This window comes from Ostrea edulis, chromosome 6 (assembly GCF_947568905.1).
Source record: "Ostrea edulis chromosome 6, xbOstEdul1.1, whole genome shotgun sequence".
In the NCBI taxonomy this organism is placed as follows: Eukaryota; Metazoa; Mollusca; class Bivalvia; order Ostreida; family Ostreidae; genus Ostrea; species Ostrea edulis.
The window spans coordinates 57,869,889-57,892,141 of record NC_079169.1 but is presented as its reverse complement, the minus strand read 5'-3'; the positions used below and the strand labels follow the sequence as shown (position 1 = coordinate 57,892,141).

The window sequence follows — 22,253 nt, the reverse complement described above, 5'->3', positions numbered from 1 at the left end:
CCATTCCGTTTTTTTGAATGACGATCATGGAGAGTTTAGGTAGAAATTACAACTAAATGTAATTAGAGATTCCTCTGACTCTTATCCTGCTTTTATATTGTGACATATGCAGGGAGAATCAGAGCAAAGTGGGAATAATCTGTGAAGGTTTTTGACAACGGTAGTCTTTTAAAAAATGTTTTGTAAGAGTTAATCTTGACCTCGAAAGAGCTAGGGAGTGGAAAAGAGTAGGAAGCCACTATCAAGCCAATTTTAGCGTCCGCGAACTCACAGCTCAATCCATTCTCAATCTGAAACATTTCAAGGCAAGATTACGCTATCGATGGACAGCGAAGTAATGAATTATGTCGCCTTTATAATTCACAGTCCGAGATCTGTCTGAATATTTTGCTAATGTACATGGAGGTTTGGGATAATTTTGGTGGATATAAGGATCACAATGATAAATCGATGGATACATTGTTATTCATCTAACCTGAAGTTTCCGCCCGTCCAGAACTTCTTCAGAAGAAGCACAGAGAACGTGAGATGACAGTGTGATACAACTGACAACTGACCTTCATATTTTCGTCAAGCATACATACATATATAATTATACTCTTTTATTTTAACAATTCATCAATATTTTAAGATCATTCTGTGGAAATAACAAGAGAAAAGAGAATACCTCTGATTATAACATCTGAAATACCACAACAAACTGTCAAAAAACTTTGAACAATAAAACAATCATAAAAATGAAAAACATATCAAAATTATAAAGAATACATATTTTTTTTAAAAACCCAGCAAAATGCATATACATGAAGTCTTTGAAATATAGAATACAATATTATGACAAATAAGACAATCATTCTGTACTATTGCATAGCAATACATGTCATCTACTGCCTCAAGTCGTTTGCGTAATATTCTTTGTGAATAATATTACGTTAAAACGTTTATGCATAATAGAAATAGATAAATCTATAATAAGAAATAAAGGGAAATAAAATTTTATAAATCTATAGATATTGCCGGGACCATGTCCGGTTTTAAATGATAGCACTTTTTGCATTTTCTTTAATTTTAATATTCAAAACATGTCAACGATCATCTGCAAAAGAAGATGACTTTATTGAAGCATCAAACAATGCTTCATTCGTATCCACAGCCTTGAGTTATATTGCTGTGTTAGGAAAAACCTCACCTCCAGTATTCTGAACAATGAAGCATATAAAGATCGGCAATTTCACTTCAACCTAGCGTCTTCAACAGTCACCGCTTTATTCTACCAACGTCTCTGTCGCTATATGGTGTCTAGATCTCTTCTGTGTTTATACCCACATATGAAATTTAAGATTCCTATGTTTAAGCATAGAGGAAAACAAGTCTGAAAAACAATTTTCGACAAAAGTCACTTAAATTTTCGTAAAAATAACTCCACTGTAACGTAACTTATACTAGACCTGTAAAGATACTATAGTGAACCAGACGGACGGACGGACGGACGGACAGAGTGTAAACTAGTAGTCCCCTCTGGATTCACTAATAATATAAACAACCACAGAATAGTACATGGAGATGAGAATAATCCGTAGATTGATAGAGGTGTGTTCATCTTCAGATGCACAGCACATAAACAACACAAAGAAATGTAGAATGAATAAACAATGGATAATAATGTTAAACAATGTTTTATAAGAAGGTTCAATGTTTCTATACAACAGTAGAACGGATTCCGATATTGACGAAATACCCCGTGAATTGGAAAGAGTTGAAAATCAAATGACATTATTCTGTTCCTATAAAAATTCTCAGTTTACACACACCTTTGTATTGCTTCTGATAGGACTGGTAATAAATGACTTTTGGAATTTAAGGTGATTCGTACTCTTAGATCGGATAGACACGTTCATGTATTTCTGTTTACTGGATACTGTCCTTTTGTTTCACTTTCATTAGATAATTTAGCAGAATTCAATAAGCCTACCACATTTCACGATATTCTCAATATCATCCGTCGACAAATCTTGCACCGTAAAATACTTCTCCACCATGTTCCATTTTTTCAACGTATCTCTTTGATACATGTCTTTTTCGATCTTTAATGCCTTTATGCTTAGAATAGGAAAGAAAATGCCTTGATACAGAGCAATAGACCCCAGCTTCACAGCGCATCCCTTCCCTTTGCAATCAATTTGACCAACTCCCATTTCAATATCTTCTCCAGGATATGCCGCGTTTTCGAACTTTGTACAGTTGATCCTCTGTTTTAAGTCTTGACTGATGCAAGTATGATGACAATTCAATATCCTTCTGATTTCGTTTGACATACACAAAAAAGTGTTGCATTTCAAACACCTACAAAAGTAGATAAATTAGCTTGTACAATTTTAATGTCAAATCTTTAAATCAAAACTTCAATCATAGTGAAGATTTCTCTAAATGACCTTCATATATTAAGGATTGAAATCATTTCTACACTACTCAAGATGTTATGTATTATTAATGATGGACAAACAAGAAAAATTCGAGAAATAAAATTTAACCCTGGAAATGTTTATTCTAGGTAGTTCAATACAGAAGTTCCAAGTTTGCTTTATGTGTGTACCTTAAATAGTACTGCCCAGTTTTAATTATTCTCGTCGTGCTCTGATTTAGTATTGCTAGATCTCGGTCTCTTTTGGCCAGCTCTTGGAGTCGTCGTTTTTGGACACAGAATGTACTATTGTTATGATCGACCTTTTGTTGTACCCTTTTCATGGCTTCCTCCATCATAGGCTCTTTTAAGGTATTTATCAGTTCTTTTTCAGCAACACATTTATCTTCGGACGCCAGAATGTAGAAACGACTATTTTCTGCTCGACCACGACCTAATTAATTTAAACAGAAAATAAGGATGTAAAGGTGTTTTTTTTTTTTTTTTTTTTTTAATTTGCATTGATATTTAAATCAATTCGCTCAATTTATTTGATTAATAATGAATTTTCTTGTTGATCTAATGAGAATGTTTTTTTAAAAAAATCATTATTGTTATTATTTGGTTTGATGAATTTAACCGCGAGTTCAAACTAGCTGAGGAAAGTGAACTGAAGAATAATTCCTCAATAACAAAATCAAACTATACAAACACACTAATTGTAGGTCTGTTCATTTTAAGATCAAGAAAGTTTAACTTCACGAAATAAGACTTATTCCTCTCTAGAAAATCTGCAATATTTCTTTACTACACAGAGAGAAAAATCTGTAGAAAACTAGTATACAAAAGAGTGGTTGAACATGACAGAAGTTGAATAAGGGGAACGATTTCAAAATTAAGCACCTCTAGCTTGTACCAGTGCAATTGGAGTTCCAGCATAATCATATCTTACAACAAGATTACACTCTTTGACGTCTAGTCCTTCTTCTGCAATTGTGGTAGCAACAATGATTTTGAATTGACCCTCTCTAAAGAGCTCCAGAGCGTCCATCTGTTCGTATCTCGTCATCCCTAGGGAAGAGATGCCATTACGAAACATTTCATAGTGTGTACATACAATTATGGACTATCAACTTGAAATCCACAAGGGGTTGTACTTGGGTCGGTCTTGCACTTTGTACATCAACAGCACATTTTTTTCTAACAAAAATGAAAACGAAGCAGTTAGTTCTAAAAGGTTTACCTCCTTCTGAAATTTGAGCTTTTGCACCCGTATATTTTAGTGCTTTTATGTGCTGTAATTCCGTTGTACTCTCAATCCAAGAAGCAATGACTTCAGCAAGAATACGTGTTCGTACAAACACTATTCCTCTCATATTGGGTTCTTCTGCATGCATAGTTAATATGATTTCTTTCAACTTCAGTAGAAGAGGGTTTTCTGAGGTCCTTTCATGGTCTAGTGCACATGCCTCTAACGTTGTATATTCCTCTAGAATGATAAAGTTATACTTATCAAGTGGAGAGAGAGAGAGAGAGAGAGAGAGAGAGAGAGAGAGAGAGAAATTTACCTTCAAGTAATAACTTTATTTTTTGCTCTATCCCTGTGTAATTTGATGTTTTTGGATGCTTTTGAATTTCATCTTTTATGTAGTTTAGTGCATCAATTGCTCTTGCATGTTGTAGGAGGACAAGGGCATTATTGTAAATCTGCATAAAAAGCAACGATAATAACGATAATTAGTTGTATGTTGTTGCAAGATCTTTATCTTGCCACACTTGTTGTGACACAGGGCTTCGTTTTTTGCGGTCTCATTCGAAGGACCACCCCATTTAATCACCTTTTACGACAAGCAAGGGATAAAGTGGACCTATTTTAAACCAGATCCCACGGGACTTTGGTTACAACTGTACAGTTACAAGATTAAACAACTCCAAAAGTCAAATACACAAAAACATGTGAAAATGAATTTATTTTAAATATCTTACGGGTGCTTAATTAGTGGATGTGTATGTGCAATATCTATCAAGCATCACTGATAATCCTAAATCCTGTAAAGGAGACGTTGTGCGAAAGTGAAATATTTAAACATACAATATACATAGCTACGAAATACCTCTAAATAGTTCTTAATGGTGTACAGTGAGCGAGTAGCATCCGAGTCAGAGAATGTTGCCAATGCTTTCAAAAGGCCGTTTTCAAGCCATTGCGTATATTGCCCGTTTCCTCTGGTTGCTGGGGGACGTATAATTCCTATACCTACCATACCAACTGAAACCAAGAAAACGGGGAATGATTAAAAAAAATGATATTGTAAAACTCCATTTTTAGCTCACCTGAGCTGAAAGCTCAAGTGAGTTTTTCTGATCGACTGTTGTTCGTTGTCTGTCCGTCTGTAAACTTTTCACATTTTCGACTTCTTCTCCAGAACCACTGGGTCAATTCCAACCAAACTTGGCTAAAAGCATCCTTGGGTGAAGGGCTCTCATTTGTTCAATTGGTTGATTGATTGAATATTGTTTAGCGTCCCTCTCGAGAATTTTTCACTAATATGGAAACGTCACCATTGCCAGTGAAGGGCTGCAAAAGTTAGGCCTATGATCGGCGCTTACGGCCTTTGAGCAGGGAGGGATCTTTATCGTGTCACACCTGCTTGGGTCATGCCCCCTTTAAAAGGGAATATAATCACAAATATGCAAAAATATGGTGGGGTCATTTAAAAATCTTCTTCACATGAACCACTGAGCCAGAAAAGCTGAGATATACATGACATCTTCCTGACATAGTGTGGATTCAAGTTTGTGAAAACCATGGCCCCCGGGGTTAAGATGGGGCCACAATAGGTGATCAAAGTTTTACATACAAATATATATTGAAAATCTTGAAAAATCTTCTTCTCAAGAACCACTGAGCCAAAAAAGTTGAGATTTACATGAAAGCTTTCTGACATAGTGTGGTTCAAGTTCGTGAAAATCATGGCCCCCGGGGTTAGGATGGGGCCATAATAGAGGATCAAAGTTTTGCACACAAATATATAAAAAAAAATAATTAAAAATCTTCTTCTGAAAAATCACTGTACCAGAAAAGTTAACATTTACATGAAATCTTCCTGACATAGTGCAGATTCAATTTTGTAAAAATAATGGTCCCCAGGAATAGGCTGGGGCCACATTAGGGATCAAAGTTTTACATGCGAATATATAGGAAAAATCTAAAAATATGAGCCAAGGTGACTCTCACCATGTGGCCCATGGGCCTCTTATCTAAAGTTGGTAATCTTCATTTTCTAACTGGAATGATCAGCATTGACCAGCAGACGTATTACAAACATGAAAGGCGAAGATAACGAACAGTGATCAATCTCAACATGTGTTGTAATGCAAAATAAAAACAAAATCGGAAACATACCCCTGTTGAGCTCCAAGTATTTTTCAGTTCTAGTCATAATGATTTTGATTAGTGTTCCAAACTCATTCTTCTTTCGAACAGGTACATTCGTGATAACTGAAATACAACTCATATTTTTATAAACCATATTTCCATGCACATTTTAGTTAGATATTTTTCAATTTACTGGATTGTTGTAAAGCCAAACAAACAAAACTTATTACTAGGGAACATAAAAATTCATATAACTTGTAATGTTGATTTACAAACTAAAAAACTATCACACGTTGAAAATAAAAGCTATTTTCCCTACATTGATTCGGATTATTCACATGCTTAGCCAAATCGCTTTTGTTCCTCTGTACTGTCACCAAGTAATCGGCATCCATGTTTGCCATAGTTGTCATCACATTTTCAGTGGCTTTTTCAAGAGTATTGACTTTTGCGAGTCCTAGTGAGGCTGTGAAACCAATGATCTACATTGGAAATAAAAGTCACAAATAAAATATATGCAGCATAAAGAATTTGATAACAAATAAAATTGTCAAATTTTCGGAAAGACTTTCTGGACACGTTTTCAGGAGAAAAGAGAGTTTCGTGAACCCTACATGAGATAAAAAGATACAGATTATGGTACATTAACATCGCAGTAGTAAAAAAAATTAATCATTACCAAGTATATGATGAAAACATATTTCAAATCAGCGTTAGTAAATCTTACCATCCAATTCTATGGTCGTTATAACGATCTAGTTTGCCAATACAACCTATCATTGGGTCAAATGCTGTCTGATGTGTTTCATACCGATTGTTAGACCGTTCTTGGCACACTGATTTTGACTACGGATAACTCCGTTTACCTGATCAAAATATAGGGCTCACGGTGGGTGTGAGCGAGGTCGATAGGGGATGCTTACTCATCATAGGCACCTGATCCCACCTCTGGTATGTCCAGGGGTCCGTGTTTGCCCAACTGTATATTTTGTATTGTTTATAGGAGTTATGATATTAATCACTGTTCGTTATCTTCACCTTTCATCGACTTGTGAGATGTTGGACAGTTCTTACCTGTGGAAGCTGGCTTTCATCTCCTTCCAATTTGATATCCATATAATGATTCATAACCTGTTGAAATGGGTGACTTCCACAACAGTGATGACATTCGTCAAATATAAGCAAAGAGAAAAATTTCATGTTGACGTTCTGCTTCGTCAGAGCATTGACTAACATTTGCGCTGTGATCACAAAAACGTCATAGCTGTAAAGATACACATAAAAAGGAAATTCTAACGCGAAGAGTCATGTGACAACATTTGTTAATACTTTCATGGATATTCATGTACTGCAATTTCGGTTATATTTATGCTACATTCGTAACTCCTGCTTCTGAGAAATTATCTCCTTACGTTTTGATTACATCTGGGTGTAGTTCATACTCACTGAGGGGGCCTCCGTGGCCGAGTGGTTAGAGCACGGCCTCTCACCTCTGTCAGCGCCGGTAAGTGAGAAAGTTTCCCAGTTTACTTTCGGAAGGTCGGTGGTCTCTTCCCAGGTACATTGTATCTGGGTTCTCTCTTCCACCAATAAAAACTGGGCGCCACCATATAACTGAAAAATTGTTGAGTGTGGCAGAAAACATCGAAACAAACAAACAAAAACATACTCACTGAGGCAGAAGCGATGCCATATCTTGAACACATTCCTCTTCTCTTTGGATATCGCCAGATATTACTTTAACTGAACACTGTAGATACTCCTCAATTTTCTCTGCCTGCTGATTTGCCAGATTGTTCTTATCCACGACAAACACCATTTTCTTCATTTTCCTTTTTCTTTCTAGATGATCCTACAGGAATTCGAGATATCGTCACGTTGATGTTACGGTGATTATATATAACACATCCACTTCAATAAATTGTTAAAAACTAAAACCAAACCTGTATTATTCTGATGGCGACGCACGTTTTGCCACTACCGGTAGGAGAGACAATTATACAATTTTCTCCTCGTAGAGGTTTTTCTGCTTGTTCATGTTGATACTCTCTTAATACTAGTTTCTTCTTTGGAACATCCGTCCTGCTCTCAGTCTTTGATACGCCTAAAATAAATATTTTTCTAGTATGCGTTTTAACTTTGATCACTTGTTTTCAGAAATGGACGGTGTAGGGATTAAATTAATCGTGTACCATAAAGTATTTTGACCTACCATATCTAAAGGGTTTCCACTCGACTGTATCTTTATCCTCGTATGCCTTGCTTTCGGAATAAGCATATTTACTTGGTTGTGCACTTGCATTTCGTAGTATTGTGCCGCTAGCCACATGTACGGAATCTTTCCATGTTTTCGGTTCCAAGGAAGGAATTTGATCAGGTTCTAGTGAAAGATTCTCTATCTGATCTTCAATAAAGTGATTTTGGACGTCTTCGTCATTTCTGTCATATAAAAGAATGGCGTTAGCCATCGGTGAGTGTACTGGTAAATTCTGTCCTGTGTGTTCCTCGTCCATTTTAGAATTACTCTGCATGGATTTACTGCACAGTGTTTTCTATTTAAAAAATTAGACATACCAGATCAGTTAACTCTATATCTTCAGATGTTGTAAATGATAGAGGATTCTATTCATATTTGATTAAATATGATAGAGGACCGTTCTCGAGTGGTCTCCATATGAGTGAAATATTCTTGAGAGGGGCGTTAAAGAATATACAATCAATAAATCAATCAATCAAGTGGTGGCTGATTCTCTAGAAGTTAGTTAGATATCTGAGAAATACATTCCTATGTTCAAGGAAATAACACAAAGTGTTACCTGTACATGAAACGAATAATATTCGTAGGCTTCATCCTGAAAATGTTTTTAAACGAATTGCTTTATGTTGGAAGTCCGTTTTCCTTTGCAGCGATTTTTTTTGTTATATTGAAGACAGTCAATGAAAAAGTGAAGATAACAAAAAATTATAAAGAGCAAGGTACATTAAGGCCCAAATTTCGCCACAAAATTAGGATAAATTTAAAATGTGGTTTCACTTGGTTTAATCATTATGATTATACACTAGGGCATTGGCCCTGATGATACATGTGGAAATTAGTGACGTAATATGTTCTGTGACGTCATTTTCCTTATCTCCGATTGACATTATTTACCGAAATAGCCGAAATTAGCCGTTTTTTATGCCTTTGAATCCATTTTTAAGATCGAGCACATGCAACAACCACAAAGATGTTTTGTGTACAAATTAATCATGTTGAAAGTCAGTAATGAGCAAAATTTCGACTTGGTTGATAAATGAGCAGACTATTAAATTTAACGTTTAACCATTTCCCGCGTTCATCTGTAATACAAATTTCAACGTTGATGGTGTTCATATATACAAATTTGATGAATAGATAACATCCATATGTACAACATACTAAATTTTATACGACTCTACGTAGTTTGCATTGAAGAAGATAGTGTGTAATCAGAGAATTGGAATCTTCGACACAGATATTTCCGATTCCAATTTTACTCGTTTTATGTTTGATATAGATACGCAATGATATCAACGCAATTAATGTAACACATGGCAAAGTTCAATCACATATTCTTTTTTATCATAGATAGTTTATGATATGAATTATCCCTCTAAATTGGTGTGCATATACTGTGGCGGCTACAATGCGTATCTAAATACATAGCTGCAATAATGTAGCCCTCTCTGATTTTTTTTTTTTTTTTTTTTTTTTTTTAGGGAGAGGACTACAACTCCTTAGGATCTCCGTAATGGTGCAAATGCGGGAGTGATTCACTCCCGCAACATTTGCGCTCATTCTAAACATTTCCTGACTTTCTTTACGTAAATAAAATGATATTCTATGTTTCTTAGTCAATATATAAATTTACAACCTGCAACTTAAGATTTGTGAGGCTCTATTCTACCGTTTTCAACAATTTCGATAAATTCCAATTTCTCGATTCATATTTGTGCGCCATGTTGGATGTACTGAAGTTTCAACTTCCGATTGTCAAGTCATTTGCATATGCCATATAAGGTAGTATTTACATCAATGGACAAGTATGGAGGCGAAAGCTATTTCGTCGGTATTGAATTTAATATCAAGTTAAAAACCGAACAGCAGAGTGTAAATTCTTTCTGCAACAATATGATTTTCCTTTCTTTGTCGAAGTGGCTCGAGTAACTACATTTTCGCGCTGATTGTCAATGTTTAGGTTTTTCATTAGATCCACCTACGAGATCTCGCGATAACAAGTATGGCGGAGCAGACGAAGAATTTTGCATGCTGTACATAATATTTAATGAAAAACACCTTTATTAGACATGCCCGAGCACAAAGTTGGTACTCCTTTTGGTGTAAACAACATTTGAGACTAATACACAGAGTTTATTATCGGTTATTCATAAAATTATTTTGCACCATTACGGAGATCCTATGGAATTGTAGCCCTATCCCGATCCCGAAAACGTCAGAATAAAAAAAATTGGATAGGGCTACATTATTGCAGCTACTAAATACATGTCTAAATACGCCTTGTCAGTCATAATATTCTAACGTACATGTAGGATAATTATAACTTATTGGGTATGTTGCATGTGTAATTTCAAATGCTATTCTAATATTGTATTAAGCAATATGTCAGACACATCTAATGATAAATAATCATAAGGGAGGGGGGGGGGATAAATCAAAATTCGCATATACAATTTATGGGAAAACTACATTCTCAAAACAAAAGAATGTGTGGGCCAAATTTTCCTGTTGCTACGTCGCTGTAATAATTATTTGTTTATAGAACCACCTTACATTTGTCGATAACTGACGCACGTGTTCTGTGACATAGTCTTATTTAAAAATACATGATAGCTAGTCATTGGTTACTATTTTCATCATTAAATCGTGGAACTGGTGTTGAAGTATTAGAACGCGATTTTTACACATAAGGAGAACTTTCTTTTCCTGCATTTACACTCTAACCATTCCACTCACCGTCGGTCACTTAGCATTTAGTGGCATGTGCACAAAACATCGCTTAATGACTAATCCGGACCTCCACTCTAGATCCGCGCATGATTCGGATATAGTGACTATATCCGAATCATGCGCGGATCTAGAGTGGAGGTCCGGATACCCCCTCCCCACTGGAATTAAAGTTGCATGTAATGTGTGCGTAAAGCAATGACGACTAAACTAAATCAGATCACAATATTATCATGAAATCATTTGTATAAAACTTCAACGATTGTTTGAAATCCTTTTCCCAATCTACATAATTACCGGTGATTAATTCTTGGCTTTTTTCAATTTCACTAGAAATCTATGTGGAAATATAATGCAAGTTCTCAACAAAGCACAGGAATTTGGATACAGCAATAATATATTAATTTCAGCAAAACATGATATTTTGTAGGATTAAAGTTTGAACACTCGATATTTTCTTTGTTTAAACTTCAAATAATTCAAATAGCCGATGTTATAGAAATAAAGTAAAAATATTGTTCAATGTGTTGTAATCGTACACTATCATTATTTGGAGACGGTAGTGAAATGAAGAATTTTCGCTGCATTTAACATTGTAGATAGATGAAGTACATCAGTCGCGTGTCATTTACTACAAAAGAAAATTGCATATTCCCAGATCCATGGAAATCGTGCAGCATGCTGAAAGTACCCTGAAGAGGTGTCTGACAAAATCAAGTGACAAAGCCCTTGTACACAACTATGGCTTCGAAAAACATGTGCTGGTCATGGTCACGGTGTGATGATATCGTGGCACTTATGTACGATGATGAATATCTAATATGAATTTAAGATCGAATGAAACTTAATTGGCTGTTTTATAATAATTTAATTATTCACATATTGTTAAGTATAACATTTTCTACAATTTTACGTTCTGTAGTAATTTTCTTGAGATCGATTAGGTGAACAACGTGAACAAGCATATGATATGTCTCCGAGTGAAACATTACTTAACCGCCGAGTTTCACCTGAAAAAAAAAACTATTTGGTAAACAATGCGCACCTCTTTCTCACACCAAAAATCCTTGAAAAAAAGTACATATCTTATTCGACAAAATACGGTACTATGCTACACATCGACGTATTCTTCATGATATTCAAGCATAAATATGATGGTTTGATGAGAGAATCATGAAAAAAGAGGCTAGATTTGGTCATCAAATTTTCATTTATTTGTCTCAAATGAACAATTTGCATCTAGATTTTGAATTTTTTTCCCAGACCCCCACCCTCTTTAAAAGGGGACAAGCCCCTCCCGCACTCTTCCCCTTGTCGCATCGCGAATCGGTCGTCTACTTTCAGCAGCCGGACTAGTCAAAAATCAGCAGGACTAGTAAATTATAGATTCTAGTAGTCCTTTTCACTAGTATAGTGAAAAAACTTAGTGTCAAAAACTGATTAGATCTTACACCTTTCATTATTTTGACAATTGCTGGAAAATATAAATACCTTTGACTGACGGCAATATATATGCTGATGCACTGTCATAGTGATTGACTTTGGTACTGTTAATAGACAATCTCTGCTTCATTCATCATTAGAAACTGGCCGAAAAGGAATTGTTGAATTATTTATTAGACAGGGAAACCAAGGTTATTTTCATGATGTCTCCGACTAAATCGGCATGTAGCAAAGGGTAGAGGGGGTGGGTGTCACAATATACGATCCTCTCCCATGCGGACTTCGGACGTGGTTTGAGACAATGAATATGATTTATGATTCAAACTTTTTTTCCTTTGCGTAAATACTAATGCGTTGAAAGATTTGTTATATAAAGATAATTGTCAGTAGCATGTGTATTTTCTTCAAATAATGAGTGTAAATAGATGCAAGTGTATATGCTAAAACATTGAGGATAATACCGACAAGATTATTTTTTGTTAGGTTTTTCATGGTGTCAGTGTCAAATCTTGTGTAAAACTTATCACATTGTTTGTAAATCTTATCACATCCTATAAGGTTCACATTCGGTCCCATTGTCGTGTGTTGAATTTAAAAAAAAAAAATTGAATTGCAAAGACAAGAACGGTATATTTCAATAGCAGTGTTGTTTTTGACATTTCTTCAGCGCGAATTAGCTACTGACGGAGTGACAGATTTGTCTACTGAGTCAGTGTCATTTTAGGAGATTAAATGAGTAGTCCGTCGTATTTATCTTCATAACCAGAATACATTGATTTTTATATGTGCTAATTGGTATTCTCAATAATTAACACATTTGAAAAAGAAATTAAATATACCTAAATCATCAAGCTAGTTCATCATTTAACAGAGACTTGGCAATCCCTAGTATTGATTAGAAAATATAAGGATGCCATATTTGGCATCTAATGCATTCAATTTGCACAATACGTTCATTATACATTCATTTCAAAATAGGTTGGTGGCAATATAGTTTTTCTTCGAAACATTGCTTTGTCATGTGAAATTTCAATGGGATATATGTGTATATTTTTGTGCAGCAGGATACGGATATGTAAGGTACTAAAATCGATGCTAGGCGTTTGATAGATGCATTCCTGTCAAAACTGCTGGAAGCAAATGGGACTAAACATTTATTATTAATATAATTTGGAACAATTCTAGATATCTACTATTGTTGTGAGAGTAAATATTATTTCCATACAGTAGGACCAGCAGGCATGTTCACGAGGCTCTCTTAGGGCTAAGCCGTGTCGTAAATATGCCTTAAGATACTACATAATCTTAAATCAGTTTCCGGAATTTTTCCCAAACTTAGGCCTCGCCATAAGTTCATCCGAACTTTAGGACAGTCCAGCCCTTGCCCTAAGGTCCTCAAAAGTTTGTTTAAAATGGCGTCAGCCATCATATTGAGGCGAAGGGTTCAAAGAAACCATGAAAAGATAGATGTATTTAAAGATATTGACAGCCCACAAAGATTACTTAGTTGCGAGTAAATATACAGATTTTCGTAGCTTCCCAGTGGTTTTGGACTTGGATGCCTTCTTCTTAATGTCACTAGGATAGGAAGGATAGGAAGGTCACTTCTCCCTACTCTGACCCACAGTGGATGAAATAATCTCTCTCTCTCTCTCTCTCTCTCTCTCTCTCTCTCTCTGTATATATATATACATTAACACATATGGAATGTTCGAGTTTCCCTATGCGTTTCTTGTACTTCTTTATTTTAAGCAAGGTTTGATAGGGAGAAGTTGAACTGAATCTCTAGATTTTTAATAAGTGCAAAAAGGTCAACTACTTAAATGAAGATTGTTTAATATATATAAATATAAATATATATGATGTATACGAATATATTACCAAACAATGATTACAAGATTAAAATTCATGAAAAATTACTAAAGCCTATGAACATTCAGAAATAAATTTCATGGCTTTGTATACATTCTATGTAATAAAGGCAAAACAATTATTATGTAAATCATTCAATACAATTTTAGAATGTTGATTTTGGGGTCATTTTTATACACAGGATTTGAAATAATAGTCAATCAACACACATAACAAATTAAAATTATCAGTAAAGCAATTGCCTATCATGAAGAATCTTAATTCATTCACTCACATTAATTAATTTTGGCAGATCCAGAGGAGGGTCCCCCCCCCCCCCCAACTTTCTCTGGGACATTTATGTAGCTGTTTAGCATTAACTAGAAATTGCCTGACTCTCTTGTAAAGTATTTCCATTTGCATTCATTAAATGACACACCAAATTCCATTTTCTGCTTGTATCAGATTCACAGGACTTGCTTTAATGCATGCTTAATCTGATGTTGAAATAGGCATTGAAAAGATATATAAAACGTATGTTCGTTTTATAATATTTCTTTTCACATATCTTCTGAATGAATTTCATCTTCTGTTTACTACAATCCAAGGTAACATTGGTTAGTGCGTGTTCCTTCGCTCAAAAAATATTTAGTGTGCTCGAAAAAAAAAAGGAGAACAAAGTGTACATATACACACAAGAATAACTTAAGGTAACCACGCGCTACGTACATATATGATATTCATTTAATTTAGATTAAAACAATGCAAATGTAAATACAATGTTAAAATTGAATGAATATATATGGGTTGCTCTACAATTCTTAGATACAATTACACTAATCGTCCTTCAAATCACAGCACCCGCTGCATCGAATCATCTACAATTGATTAAAACTTTCGGAAAAAATCAATTAGAATTTTAAAATAAAAATCATAGTGCACATTTGTTTAATAAAACTTTAAGCATATGGCGACATAAATTGGATTATTTTCATATTGAGTTCATGACATAGCTTTCTTGTTCATGACGTCGCATAAAATAACGTCAAAATGGCACAACGTTATCGTAAACTATACTGTATTTACATATGTATTATATATAAGTAAAACTTTTTACGAAGACATCATAAACATTTTATGGAAGTATACACCATATGAAAGAATTTTGAGGAATATTATTTAATTTGGACGCGGGGCCAAATTTGGCCCCAAACGTACCTTGTCCTTTCATAAAACCTAAATAGAATACACAAGAGTAGGGCAAACACGGGCCCCTCGAGACATCAGAAGTAATATCAGGTGCCTAGGAGGAGTAAGTATTTCCTGTTGACCCGTCACACCCACAGTGAGCCGTATATATTCACCAGGTAAACGGATTAATCCGTCAACATCAGCACGTAAAGAGTAGCCTAACAATTGGTATGAAATATGTCAAACAACACTCCACTCAGGAACAGGCTGTACTTGGATAATTTTACTACCATGGGATATGCGAAATGTCGCCTTTAAAGGAGATTGTTGAAACCCCTGTAACATATACTTATTTGTCAGTAGTCTGAAAATTAGTCATCCGCACAACATGCTCTCGCGTATCGATCAGTTTAAGAACTCTACGTTCCTTTGATTTTATTTTATGAGTCGATATATGAATTACACTTGAACTGATCTTAAAACTTTCATATTGCATTAGTGCATTTGCATTAGATCTAGTACATTTACATGTTTGAATGGTTTCTATATTACATTATAATTTATGAAAACCACTCAAGTTTTCTTACATGATTTTTATTTTATGAAGCGAGTACTTGCTACAAACGTTTCTAAAAATATCATGAAAACTAAATTAAATTTTTAAAAAGTAAAATGAGTTCAATTTATCGTGTGGAATGTAATTTATTTCCATGATTTCTCAATTAAGTCTGAAACAGAGGGGTGGTGTTGGGGTTGTGGGTGGGGTGGATTTGTATATATAGGGATGGTTACATTTCAACTCTTGTACATCATAGAAAATTTACAAGTACTTTATTTTTTAATGGAAATATTACAATCAAACTATGCTAAACAATACATACATGTATCAACCCATGTCTTTTTTGTTTGGATCAAGTGTCCTAATATTGTTTCTTAATTTTGTTTTCATTTATAAATAAAATATTTCATAATTACAATTTATGTATGTTTTCTTAGAAATGGCTAGGAATATTTAAATTTTAGCGGCCGATTTGATGCTTTGCATCAAAATTACCTTGTTACACTTAGATACGTATTCCTTACCACAGGCATGTATATCGCTCGAGTTCCAATTTACTGGCAAAGAGTACTCAAGCGGTATAATCGCCTGTGGCCACTACTAGCTAGATATAGTGGGGTCGTAAAAAATTTAACAACGTTATATCTTTAAAAGTGAAAACCAAGATTTTGAAATAAAATTTTCTCTTTCGCTTTTAAAAGTATTTTTGGTATATGAAACAACTACCAATTAAAGATAGACTCATGACTATTTTTCCTATATCTTTCCGAGCTGTATTACAAGGAGACTGACGTTCCGTAGCTGTATAGATAAATATAGACTTACCTCTACATGCCTTCCCGTCTCTCCCTATATCGATCCTACTTTCGTTTTCGATTCAACGAATTACCGGTTTCTGAAAATCCAAAACAAACTACAGTTGTGTTCTAAAAGTTTGTACATGTTCGGTTTGTTCACGCTATTCTTCATTATGTTTATATGTAGTTGCAAAGGGATTCATGCATCCCTCTGTGTCTTTTTTTTATTTTTTATTTTCGGTTCGCCTCGAAGTCATAAATTATGAATGTGGCATGTTTTACAGAGGTCTTCACATTGGTTATCAGGACGTCTCTGTTTATTTGTGATACTTTTATTGTTATAACACAGTGAGACTCCCTATGTTCTGACGTTATAAAGAGGTATGAAAGATATATGAAATAAAAGAACTTGACCACGTTTAGTAAATAACGACATCACGTGAAAAACTCTGGCACAGGTGAGCGAAGAAAAAATAAAGTGGGAAAACCAGGAGTCTTTAAATAGAATCGAATTGATAATTCTAATTTTAGCTTTAAACGGAAAACAAAGCGAAAGTGTGTGTAGGGGAGGTGTGTGCTCTTAGATTATTAACGGTATAAATCTAGTCATAACATCCGGATCATAGTCTTGATATGGTGGAAACGTGACCTCGAGGGGCAGACCGGTAATGACACCATTCTTATTCTATTTATCTTCTAATGGTATATGTATATTATAAATAATATACATGTCTATGTATGTATTAACTGCACTAAGGTGGACTTTATGTCCTACAGCACCGTCTCTCGTTGCTTTCTGCTGTTGGTCCATGCACATGTTCATGCTGTAAACCTTTATTTTACTTACTGCATTCCTCTACTTTATTTTAAAAAAAAAAAAGATGCATGTATATTTGCTTCTTGTTGTATTTCTCTGTATATACATGTGTGTGTATGCTTACTCCTCCTAGGCACCTGATCCCACCTCTGGTGTGTCCAGGGGTCCGTGTTTGCCCAACTATCTATTTTGTATTGCTTGTAGGAGTTATGAGATTGATCACTGTTCGTTATCTTCACCTTGCATACATTAATTTACTTACTTAAGACATGTTTGATATCTTTGTCAGTACTTCTGTACTTTATCATATTTGAGCACAATTCCTTGCAACTTTGTCCATCACAACACATTAAACTTAAGTCATATTCATCACTTAAAGACTCTGTTATAAACTTATAGAATTTATAGCAAGTTTAAACAACAGAAATTTATGCCAAATATTTAATGGATCGTTATAAGTTAAATTAGTTTGTACTCCTCTTTACTTTCCGTGTCCATACAAGTACTCAAGTGATATGATTGTAAATAATATGTTTTATGCATTTTTTTTCGTAAAAATAAAGACGCTCACATTTTCATGCTTGCATTGTGACATCTCATTGCATCAATACATTCTTACGTCGTAAGACTATTTCATGACGTCAGATTTGCTAATGTGACGTTATCATTTTGAATCCAATACTTACAAAAGGTAACAAAGTAATTTGGTCTGCGAATTTTTTAAAATTATTTCATTCATAGCAGTATCGTTTACGATTTTATTTTTACGCAGACTGATGTAATTTAGTCACCTCCACATCCCCTCCTCCATCCCATTTTTACTGCATAATTACTCGATAATTAGGGCTTTCCACCTTTCTGTGGAAAGTCCTATTGACATTGTTTTGTTTATTATTTTCCTGCCGTCAAATTTTTTTTTCGTCTTAAGGACATGCGGGACGATGTGGCCAAAAATAACTCGTCAATGAATATTTTTCCTTTTTTTCATGAAGCACCATCAGGATGTCCTGTACAATGTGTATAAATTTCATGGCCACTTTCTAGGTATACAAGGGATATAATAAGCTTTGAATTACCCCCCTTTTCGAAAATTGTGAATTTTACAAGATTATTCCGATTTTCAATTAAAAAAAATAATTTGATGGAATTTTTATCTATATCTTTTACAATAATTTTTAGAATATATGTAAAATCTAAAATATATAATAATAAAATGCTTAAACATAACCATATAATAAGAAATTGGGAAAAATTAAGGATTTGGGGTGGAAATTGGTACTCAAAAACAGGGTAGTCCAGATACTAAATGAAGCACTGCTCAAAAACTTGTCAATTAATTTTTTTGCAAACACTGCAATTAAAAGCTATTCATATACCCAACTTCCTGTAGAAATATGAAGGGGTGAAGCTAATCTTGATTTTGAGGTAGGCGTCCTTGAAGTTATACATTGATATGTTCACTTGGGGTTAGGCTTGGCGAAATATTTGTTATTAATAACTTTCAAGCTTATATTCTTTTCATGTACAACTGCTGTTAAAAGTAATGGGGGATGGGACAGTCTCAATTTATTTGCACTACAAAATTAAAAAAAAAGAAAAGAAAAGCTCATTGTCAAAGACGGGGGGGGGGGGGGGGGGGGGGGGATGCAAGGGGGGGGGGGGGGTGGAGCCTAATTCTTCGTGCCTGTTTTGGAATACATTGTTAGAAACTATATTTGTTTTGAACCTATTGAAATATTTAGAATTTTCATAATTATGGAACAAAAATTGAGTTAATGGAAACAAATTGAAATTTAATTTTTTTTAAAATATACATGTATATATTAAACATGGCTGCGAACAAAACGTCTAGTCTAGCTCTAAACAATACGTCTTCTTTCAAACCACGGGTTAGGTCTAGTTAACGTCAATATGAGCTACTTTCTTTACTAGATCAACAGCATTTCCGCGGCCATGGTAGCTAGTGTCGCTTGACTCGATCGTTTCCATGCTATTTTTCAAGGTATTTATGCATCACACATGTTGTGACTTTGCATCTTTTTCTTTTTCACATGTCTGCTTCTCGCATAAATTCCGACGTGTGCCATATTTTTTAAATTAGTTACCATTTCCGCAGCAGTGTTTCGTAAAGTTAGTAAAAATAATTTGGAATATGAAATAGTTTCAGAGATAAAGCGTACTTATATTTACATGAAAATGCTTGCAAAAATTAAACATTCCTAGTATGGACGTTAATATTTGACCAAAAGTAACGATTGTCGTCATAAGGGGGGGGGGGGGTATTTTTCACAAACAAGGATCGATTATAAAAGCACCTGAATAGTTTGTACGTTTCCCAAGCAAGATTTGGAGAAATGTGTATCCAGTTCTAGTTTCACACTACTATAGTAAATATCAACAAACGATCATCATCTTACACTTGCACTGAGTCATTGTTTACAGACTGTTGACTTTCTTTTTGTAAATGCACAGAGATGCAAATTGCATGTGCATGTAGGAGCGATTTTGGTGACTTGTAGGCTATACTATCAAAATTATTGTGGCGCATACTATACATATATATAATAGAGGGCGAAGCCCTCTCACGGCCCGAAGGGCCGTGAGAGCGGAGCTCTCCCTATAGGTAACACATATATACATGTTAAAAAGGAAAATATAGGAAAACAATGAAAAATTAAACCATACCTATGGAACTTGAAAATTTTGGTACTAATGGCGTCGATTCGAATACTATCGCGTGGACATGTATTTCTCCATTTTGAATCTCGTCTACCCTAGTTCACGTCGTTCTGAGATGTTACATAAAATTCGTAAAAGCATGTAAATCTTATTTTCTTAATCATATATAATCACTCCACCATTAACGCCATGTTTGTTGTTGTGGTTCAAACGCTATGTTTGTAAATTTGTTAAATAACGACGCTGAATATGACGTCACAATGTACTGTTTACATCAATTGCGTTATATTTCCCGCGTTCAATATATAGGTGGATCAAATATCCAAAATCAGGATGCTTTGATACAGCTCCGTCCTCGTGCTAACTTCGGGTTGTTTTTGTTCTGTTTTGGATATAGAGACTAATGCCAAAATTTGTTTGCTTCGCCCTCAAACACGGTCACGCCGTAAAACATATTATATGCAATGTATATATATGAAAAAGAGACTTGTAATCACTATGAAATAAAATGAAAATTATCATTTGACAAGAATTCAATCAACAGATTTACACAAAACACTTGACAGCGGTAGCAAATTACAACAAAGTATGATGACATTTTCCCCGCGATACAACGTCGTGACGTACTTTTTTTATTATGACGTTATATAGTGTGTCTGTACAGTATTGTGATTTTTCTCGGGAAGCTGCGTCCGGTTCTAAATTTATAATAAATTCGCAACCATCACGTGATCATCGTCCCGCATATCCTTAAGACTTATTGAAAAACTTTATAGTCCATCATATAGATTTAGTACTTCTTGAGAAACAAATACATTTTACCCCTGCGTAATTGAACTTTGACCCCTTACGGAGTTATTGAACCTTTCGCAGAAATCATTGTTATTGCTACTACTTTTTAACCGTAAATGATAGGAGGATGTAACCTTTGCTAAAGCATAGAGGGTAATTAGTAGAAGCGAAGAATTTCAAATGAAGGGATTCGGTGTCCCCTAAAGGGAGTTAATGCCTCTTTATGTTTTGTGATTTATTCGTAAAACATGTTGAACTTGAGAACGGTTTGTCGTATAGACATGGGACCAACTGGAATAGGATCGTTGACCTTTGACTTTGAAAATTAGGTCAAGGTCATCAGAAAAATTATATATGAAAAAATAGCACTTTTTATACTCTTTTTCCTGCTTAAGATAGCGTTGAAATATTATAAGGGTAAGTATTGACTTCTCGATTGGTTCCGATAGTATGCATTATAACTTTGAACTTTGACCCTTCTGTGAATTTCGGAGACTCGCGTTGAAAACCTTACAGAACCGAAAGTCAGAGACACGAAACCTTCGCTAATGAATTCACATTAAAACCCTCTTGCAAAGAAAAATTAATCGAAGGGATACGAAAACCCTTAAGCATAGTTATTGCCCCTGAAAGTCTCCAATATCATTATCTAGGCCCATAACTTTTATATTAATATAGAGAGAGACATGGGACCACTTGCATTAGGACCAATGACCTTTGACCTTCAAAATGAGGTAAAGGTCAAGGTAATCATTTTTATTTTTAGCATTGAGAAGCTAACCGAAGGAAACCGAAAACTCCTATGCATAGTTATTGCCCATGAATGTCTTGATTAATATTATATAAGCTGATAGCTTTTTACATTAATATAAACATAGACATAGGATCACTTGTATGCAAGGTGAAGATAACGAACAGTGATCAATCTCATAACTCCTACAAGCAATACAAAATAGATAGTTGGGCAAACACGGACCCCTGGACACACCAGAGGTGGGATCAGGTGCCTAGGAGGAGTAAGCATCCCCTGTTGTATGAAGACCGATGACCTTTGACCTCCAAAATGGGGTCAAAGTCATAGTGTAACTTATTTTCTTTTCATTTTCAAGGTCTTTTTGTGTTTATTACATAATCTTGAATATTCTTAATTTTTTTTGTTAATCATGGTAGATGGAAAGCCCTCTAATTGTTCGCCAACAATTAGGATCACTAGTTTCTTTTGCATTTGGTTTTTGTAATGGCGCATAGGCCTTTATAGTGTTTGGCCTTTTTTGTGCGCCACCTTTTTGACATCATTAGTGTTTTAGTTGTATATTGGCTGGGATCAATCTGTGTAATGTATTATGTTTATTTGCGCAGT

The 22,253-nt window shown here is 34.8% G+C and overlaps 2 protein-coding genes across 7 annotated transcripts in view; one reads left to right on the top strand and one right to left on the bottom strand.

Annotated features, from left to right (window-relative positions):
- Positions 1–587: 587 nt before the first annotated feature.
- Positions 588–16,783, bottom strand: LOC125683109 (antiviral innate immune response receptor RIG-I-like). Of its 3 annotated transcripts, XM_048923908.2 has the most exons (13): positions 16,634–16,782; positions 7,993–8,332; positions 7,724–7,884; positions 7,454–7,632; positions 6,855–7,044; positions 6,100–6,262; positions 5,808–5,903; positions 4,516–4,670; positions 3,970–4,108; positions 3,645–3,890; positions 3,305–3,472; positions 2,594–2,855; positions 588–2,343 (listed from the first exon to the last, which is right to left on the bottom strand). In XM_048923908.2, exons 2-13 carry the CDS (start codon positions 8,309–8,311, stop codon positions 1,950–1,952), a joined length of 2,472 nt encoding a protein of 823 aa, XP_048779865.2. In that variant the 5' UTR covers positions 8,312–8,332; positions 16,634–16,782; the 3' UTR covers positions 588–1,949. The 3 variants fall into 3 exon arrangements, with proteins under 3 accessions (XP_048779865.2, XP_048779866.2, XP_048779868.2); XM_048923909.2 differs by lacking the exon at positions 3,645–3,890 and having other exon boundaries at positions 16,634–16,783; XM_048923911.2 differs by lacking the exon at positions 588–2,343 and having other exon boundaries at positions 2,636–2,855; positions 3,318–3,472; positions 16,634–16,783.
- A 350-nt stretch (positions 16,784–17,133) lies between these two features.
- Positions 17,134–22,253, top strand: part of LOC125683108 (antiviral innate immune response receptor RIG-I-like) — an 18,293-nt gene continuing 13,173 nt past the window's right edge. The window contains exon 1 of one of the 4 annotated variants that reach the window (XM_056140222.1): positions 17,134–17,270. The gene's annotated coding sequence lies outside the window, so the exon portion shown is untranslated. Of the gene's footprint in view, positions 17,271–19,353; positions 19,425–22,253 lie in introns of those variants that run through there. The other 3 variants (XM_056140223.1, XM_056140224.1, XM_056140225.1) reach the window with 3 other exon arrangements.

Excerpts from the sequence above, each read along its gene's own strand:
- LOC125683109 (XM_048923908.2), bottom strand. The coding sequence starts at position 8,311 with ATGCAGAGTAATTCTAAAATGGACGAGGAACACACAGGACAGAATTTA. Across the intron at positions 4,109-4,515 it reads CCATTAAGAACTATTTAGAG|ATTTACAATAATGCCCTTGT; the intron begins GTATTTCGTAGC and ends CTTTTTATGCAG. Across the intron at positions 2,344-2,593 it reads ACTGGGCAGTACTATTTAAG|GTGTTTGAAATGCAACACTT; the intron begins GTACACACATAA and ends CTACTTTTGTAG.